The sequence below is a fragment of the Micromys minutus genome, assembly GCF_963924665.1.
Source record: "Micromys minutus genome assembly, chromosome: 13".
Classification (NCBI taxonomy): domain Eukaryota; kingdom Metazoa; phylum Chordata; class Mammalia; order Rodentia; family Muridae; genus Micromys; species Micromys minutus.
The window spans coordinates 58,954,049-58,962,043 of NC_137982.1; the positions used below are offsets into that span (position 1 = coordinate 58,954,049).

The 7,995-nt window shown below is 33.0% G+C and overlaps 1 protein-coding gene across 1 annotated transcript; it reads left to right on the forward strand.

Moving 5' to 3' along the window:
• Positions 1–6,742: 6,742 nt before the first annotated feature.
• On the forward strand, positions 6,743–7,666 carry OR4C11 (olfactory receptor family 4 subfamily C member 11; the record flags this gene model as incomplete). Its single annotated transcript, XM_080927700.1, has 1 exon — positions 6,743–7,666. One exon carries the CDS (start codon positions 6,743–6,745, stop codon positions 7,664–7,666), a length of 924 nt encoding a protein of 307 aa, XP_080783826.1.
• Positions 7,667–7,995: the final 329 nt, after the last annotated feature.

Consider the following 7,995-nt stretch of genomic DNA (forward strand, 5'->3'; position numbering starts at 1 on the left):
TTTCAAGACTTACAAAAAAGAATAACACTGGATTTATGGAGACTGAGCAGGAAGATTTCTGAACTGAAACAATCACCAAAAAAAAGAGAGGAGCGTTTGATGTGCTGTTCTTTGGAATTTCTATAATTAAAAAATAAACACAACTATTTTGTAAGAAAATACATCTTAGTGTGCAACCCAATGCACATGGAAATTGGTAGATGATAGGTAAAATGCAAAGAGTATGAAAATACAGTCCTTTAAATGTAGCATTAAAGTTTAACACACTGTTATAAAATCAGTACAAATAATTAAACAACTTTATTCTAAAACACAATGATAAATGTACAGATTTTAAGATCATTTTTGCATAAAATTATATGAATATATTGTTCCAGTACATGCTTTTTTTTAAAGATTTGGTAATATGCATTGAAATCTTATTAGTGACAATAACCATAAAGTACCTGAAGACCCAGTTATTCTACTTCTGGGCATATATCCCAAAGATGCTTCAATACATAATAAGGGCACATGTTCCATCATGTTTATAGTAGCCATATATATATATATATGTATGTATGTATGTATAATAGCCAGAAGCTGGAAAGACTCCAAATATCCTTCAGTCGATGTATGGATACAGAAATTGTGGTACATTTACACAATGGAGTAAAACTCAGCTATTAGAAACAATGACTTTATAAAATCTCTAGGTAAATGGATGGATCTAGAGAATATCATCCTGGTGAGGCAACCCACTCCCAAAAGAACAGACATAATATGCAGTCACTAATATTTGGATACTAGCCACAGTAAACTCTGAATACCCAAGAAAGAACACACAGACAATGTGAAGCTCAAAAGAAAGAAAGAAAAAAAGAAGAGAAAAGAAAACTAAAGAAAATAAAAGAAAAGAAAAGAGAAAAAGAGAAAGAGAAAGAGAAAGAGAAAAAAATGGGCCAAAAAGTGGAAGCCTCACTCCTTCTTAGAAAAAAAAAAAAAATAAGTGTTTAGCACTGTCTCAGAATGTGGTACACATAGACCTTAGATCATTAATAATTTAAGAGATAAGAATGTAGCCTTGTGGAAATTCTTGGTATTTAAGAAATCATTATTTTTAATCTTTAGACACCAAGAAAACTTTGACTATTTCCATGTTACATTTTGTTTAACATGGACTATTTTATGCAACTACACAAATAATGCTTTGGAAGGTAAGTTCTGATCATTGACCCACTCTAATCCTATTATATCATATTTTCCCACTCATAGATTTTTTTTTTTTTACTGCTGACATGATTTTCTACTGTAGAGCCAGATGAAAGAGCGTAATGATTAAAGAACTATTCTGGGCATTGGTCTACTTCTTCATGAACTTATTTATAGTTTTGAATAAAATTATATCCTACTCTCTTCCATGTTTAATTGTAGGACTTAAATGACAAACCATGCCGTGATTCCAATATCCATAACCATAAATTTATTCTGCCTTATTTTTTATTTACAAAGTTTTTAAATATATTTATGTTTTACATTATTGTTGTTGTTGTTGCTACTAGTGTGAAGGTAAAACATCATTGTGCATACATACTTTAATACTTTTGTATAAACTCGAGGATAACTCAGTGCTGTCAACTCTCCACTTTTCTGTAGTTATAGACATCAAAAGCCAATTACCAGGCTAGCAATAGAAGTGCCATTACATGCTGAAAAATCTTACCCACCTATAATTATGCTTTAATTTTTTAAAAGTAATATGTAAGGGCATCATTATTTCACTTTATTTTTCTCCTTTCTCTAACTATTCCTGTGCACCTTGCTCATGTGTATTCCATTGCTTTTATTGGTTTATACATTTATTCATATGTGCAAAATTGCTTACATATTTCTCACTTACTATGGATATCATCAGTCATGTTGCTGTCACACATTTCAACAGAGTCATCCATCAATGCCTGAGCTGTAGTATGAGCTGTAGTACTCAATGAAACATATTAGCGCACAGAATGTGCATCAGTACAGCAAATCTGATATATTTTGTAGTTATTTCATCATTACCACACATGGTTTTGCTTAAATTAGATTAATTATGCAGCCCTTTGTAAAGTAGTAGACCTGCTTACAGGTCACACTTTAAAACAGACAGAAGTCCACTTCTAGGTCGAGAGGCTTATCCCAAGGGTGGGAATAATCCCTAAGGAGAATTAGTATTGTCTTGCAGTAGCATGACCTGACAGAATGCCATTATACATTCCTCAGAAATTGTAAAATAAATACTTCTTTGCTTAGACCACCAGAGACAGAGAAAGGTTTTCTGTTGCATGTGGAGACACTTATATTAATGCCTACAAATACTCATCTTTTCCTGTTGTATTGGACCTCAAATCATTAATAATCCAAGAGCTAAGATAATAGCCTTCTGGCAATTTTTGGCATTCACATATCATTGTGCTTAATCTATACCCAACAAGAAATCTGTTTCCATGTTATGTTCTGTCCTACATGTACTTCATGCTTATGGTAACAAGTGGGATTTATATGCATGCAATCAAACCTCTAAAAAAATTAAGTACTGACAAAAATAGTCATATAATGTTATGACAAAATGCCTTTAAAAATCTGTAAATGTATCCCTATTTTTTTTTAATTAAGTGGTAAGAAAAAAAAAGTGCCAGAATTTGGAATTTGTTTTTTTCTAATTATTTCTATAGAACATTGTCTGTATTTTTATCATGCTGTTCCTTCCTTTTGTAAAAGAAATGTTTATGTTATGCAATATATATATATATATATATATATATATGTGTGTGTGTGTGTGTGTGTGTGTGTATGTGTATGTGTGTGTGTGTGTGTGTGTGTGTGTGTGTGTGTGTAGATAGATAGATGGGGGCGTACTTAGTGTTGGACTAAGCACATTTTTGTATTGCCAAGCCTATGGGTATCAGCAATATATTATTATAATTTGAATTGAAAACATCCTGAATAATTTCCTATTTAAATTCTTTTTCCCAAGCATCTACCAGGTGTTTGTAATCATTAACTCTAGACCAAGAGGTTTTAATACATCCTGTGACCTCAATGAGTACTGTAAACATTCCATACCTAGACATACATGAAGGCAAAAGAGTTATTCACATAAAAATTAAAATTAAAAACAACTTAAAACCCATTTTGTCAGTCCTAAATAAGTCACATCTGCATACAACATTAATATAACTTGTAATTGTGTACCACCATCTTTTCACAAAATCTAAGGAGACAAATAAAAAAACAAACTACTTCAGATTATCTGGATTTTGTTTTGTAATTGAAAGTAAGGGGACATATTAAAAAATGACTTTCCCCAGACACCTATGTTTTACATCATTAGTGATAAAAACTCCTCCTGGGAAAGCAAAAGAGACAACTTTGTCAACTTTCTTTGTGAAGATGGATTTCAAATTATCCATGATGAATCTTTAATAACTTAACATAATTTGTAATGTTGATTCTAGTGTATGTTTAATGGAAAATATCTGCATTCTTAGTGGACTATGAAAGTATTTTTTAACTTTTTTCTTTTATCAATATGTGAAATAAAGTTTATGTGAATTTTCTGTAATATTTTGCTTTACCCAAATATTTTTTTATTTTTATGAATAATTAAATTTGTACATGGCTATGAATTAAAAGGTAAAATTATGATAGATATAAAAAGATAATAAAAAGGTATATACATGATCAATAGGTACATAGAAAATGACAGATGATAGTTTAAAATATATTAACTATTTAGCAAAATTTAAATATATTACTATATTATCTGTAGTCACAGTGCTGTGCAATAGATTGGAAGTCAATCCTCATGTCATTTTCTTAATCTTATTTTTTTTTTGGATAGTTTGTGTATTTGTATTTCAATTGTTATTCACATTCCCAGTTCCCCCTTATTCTATTTTTCCTCCAGTTACCTCTATGTAAGTGTTCCCCTACCCACCTACCCACTCCCATTTTTTTGCCCTGCCATTCCCCATTGAGCTTTCACAAAACTAAGAGTTTCTGCTCCTATTGATGCCCGAAAATGGCATCCTCTGTTACATATGAAGCTGGAGCCATTGGTCCTCCCATGTGTACTCTTTAGTTGGTAGTTTAGTCCCTGGGAGCTTTGGGGGATCTAGTTGGTTGATATTATTGTTCTTCCTATGAAGTTACAAACCTCTTCACCTCCTTCAGTCCTTCCCTGACTCCTCCATTAGGGTCCCTTTTCTCAGTCCAATGAGTAGGTGCAAGCATCCTCATCTGTAAAAGTGAATCTCTAGCAAACACTCTAGAGAAACATCCATATTAAGCTCTTGTCAGCAAGCACTTCTTGGGATCAGCAATAGTGACTGAGTTTGGTGGCTACACATTGGATGGGCCCCCAGGTGGAGCAGTTTCTCCATAACCTTAACTTTAGTTGCTGCTTTACTCTGTACTTTCTCCCTTGATTATTTTATCCCCATTTTAAGAAGGACTGAGGCATCCACATTTTGGTATTTCTTCTTCTTGAGCTTCATGTGGTCTGTAAATGATATTGTTGGTATTCTGATCTTTTGGGATAATATCTAATTATCAGTGAGTGCATACCATGTGTGTTCTTTTGTGACTGGGTTACCTCACTCAGGATGATATTTTCTTGTTCCATCCATTTTCAGATACTTACACCTAACTAATGGACAGAAGCCAGGGAACCCTATGGCTGAAGTAGAGAAAGTTTGGAAGAAAATGAGGGGGAGGACAACCCTATAGGAGGGCCAGCAATCTCAACTAACCTGAAACCCTGAGATCTCTCAGACACTAAGCCACCAACCAGACAGCATACTCTAGATGATATGAGGCCCCCAACACATATACCACAAAGGATTGCTTGGTGTGGCCTCAGTGAGAGAAGATGCACCTAACCTTTGAGAGACTCGAGGGTCCAGGGAGTGGGGAGGTCTGTTGGGAGGTAGGAAAGTGGGGACATCATCTGGAAGAAAACTGAGGAAGAATCAGATGAGAAACTGTCAGAGGCTAAACTGGGAGGGGGGTAATGTCTGAGCATTTATTTAAACAAAAATAAAATATTTAACGATTTAAAAGAACTGGGAAGAAAAATACATTTTTCTCTATGACAGCTAAGTATAAAATACCATACACAATTAACTTGTGTTCATTTGGCATTGTTTAATTCTATGAAGTTTCTTCAAGTCAGCATGTATACAATTATTTTTATGTTACTGCTTTCAAAAGTTTTATGTTCAGCCAAGATTGGCATGAAGCTTGCATCCTTTTCCATACAATCTCAAGTGCTAGAATTACAAGTAGGTATCACTTCCTATAGCTTATCTGTCAATATGCCTGTAATTAATATGAATAAATATTTCAATAATTATGTATACTATGTAACTGTGAAGATATGTCTACCAATCTAGACCTACCAACAATGATAGAAAGAGAAATGCATAGTGATATTTGTATTATTTAATTCAACCCCAAAGTGGTTTTATTTTTGTTTGTTTGTTTGCTAAGAGACTTCACAAAGAGTTCTTTTGGAATACATCCAACAAAGTAAGTTAGCCTTCAGTTAATGTCCATGGGGTAACTGTGTATAATGTATTTAAAGCATACTCAGTTACAGAATTATGTTCATAGCTGAGTCATTTAACTGTATTTTCAGAAGTTTGTTTTATCTTAATGTGACAATGCTTCTTATACACAAGTAAAGGTACTTGTAGCCCCAGTGACCTTCCAATGTGACCAAAAATCTCTTAAGGTAAGTCTTTATTTGTTTATTTTAATGCAATACTACTTTATGACTTTCAAGTTCTTTCTGACCTTTGTTGCTGTTAAAGGCTGCACAGGTTGTCTGTTTCTGTGAGTTTTTGTGCATCAGGTAAGTAAGTGACTCTCTGATATATCACAGTACAACTATTGTAGCACTATTCACACATCACAGACATAATATTTGTTCTCACATCACAAGCAAATATAAATTTGACTTTCTCACACACTTGTAACTGATTATTTAAAAGACAGCATTGTCATATTAAACACTCTTAACCATAATCTGAACATAAAACTGAATAAAACTAGTTTTATATTTCATAAATATCTTCAGAATAAGAAAAATAGCACTTTAAAATCAGTTTATATATATATTTACATTTAATAAATATATTTACTATTTTGATAAGTTTGCTTTTGACTGTGTTACCATTAGAATATATATTATAAGACAATTAAAGTAATTGTATATATTCAAATAAGCATATATATATATGTGTGTGTGTGTGTGTGTGTGTGTGTGTGTGTGTGTGTGTGTCCTTTTGCGTGTCAATATATGAAATAATCAATAATAAGCATTTTATGCTTTCACCAAAATATCAGTAATGGATGAATACCAATATCTCTTTCAGTCTGAAAATTTTTGCAAGTGCTTTTTAATTTTAGATATTGTCTCTTTATTCCATGAATGCTCATATCTGTGTTTCTGATAAAATTATCTTGAAGTACTAACGTCTATAAAGTTTTGAGTCATATTTAATCAAAATAGACTGGATTTATCAGGATAACTTAGTTATTCTGACTGTGTATTAAGCAGAGGGGTGTTTCTCATAGATAATTAAGCCAAGTGAGTGGTAAGTGATAACTCACTGAAAAAATCTTATTAAAATTCTAAATTTTGGAGGAATATCATACATTTTGTTTCTCTTTTCCAGATTTTTTTCTGGTATGTGAGTGGCTCTCATGGACTGATACAATGCAGGAGAACAGCACTGTCACTGAATTCATACTACTAGGATTGACACAGGATCCTCTGAAGCAAAAAATGGTGTTTATAATCTTCTTAATTTTCTATATGGGGACTGTAGTAGGGAATACACTTATTATTGTGACAATCAAGGTCAGCCGGACACTTGGGAGCCCCATGTACTTCTTCTTGTTTTATTTGTCTTTTGCTGATTCCTGCTTTTCAACATCCACAGCCCCAAGACTAATTGTAGATGCCCTCTCTAAAAAGAACATCATTTCCTACAATGAATGCATGGCACAAGTCTTTGCTCTCCATTTGTTTGGCTGCATGGAGATCTTTGTCCTCATTCTCATGGCTGTTGACCGTTATGTGGCCATCTGTAAACCCTTGCGTTACCCAGTCATCATGAGCCGGCAGGTCTGTATCATCTTGATTATTCTTGCCTGGATAGGGTCTTTTATACATTCCACTGCTCAGATTGTTTTGGCCTTGAGACTACCCTTCTGTGGGCCCAATCTGATTGACCATTACTGCTGTGACTTACAGCCCTTGTTGAAACTTGCCTGCATAGACACATACATGATAAATCTGCTGTTAGTGTCTAACAGTGGTTCAATTTGCTCAAGCAGTTTTATAATTTTGATGATCTCATATTTTGTTATCTTACACTCTCTGCGAAACCACAGTACAGAAGGGAGAAAAAAGGCACTTTCTACATGCACATCTCATATAATAGTAGTTATTTTATTCTTTGGGCCCTGCATATTTATATATGCACTGCCACCAACAACTTTTCCTATGGACAAGATGGTAGCAGTATTTTATACCATTGGAACACCCTTTCTCAACCCAATCATCTATACATTAAGGAATGCAGAAGTTAAAACTGCCATGAGAAAGTTATGGCATGTTAAAATTATGACTGAATAAGTCCATACACCCATGTTGTCATAATTTAATATTGTAGCTATATATGTTATAACATAGAGCTCTTTGAGTTCTTAATACTACTGTTTGATTAAAGAAAATTTTAAAAATTTACAAAAATTTATTGTTCTCTCATCTTCTGAATATAATTTAAGAAATGTTGATTGAAATAATTGTTTAGAAAATGAAAAATAATTTGAAATTAATTAAATACAATCTGACAGATGCTCCACTACTGCTATTTCACAAGAAAGAAACTATTTGAACAGATCAGTACATGATATTCAGAAATCACAAAAAAGTAGACTTAGAGGCATTAACAATTAATAGAA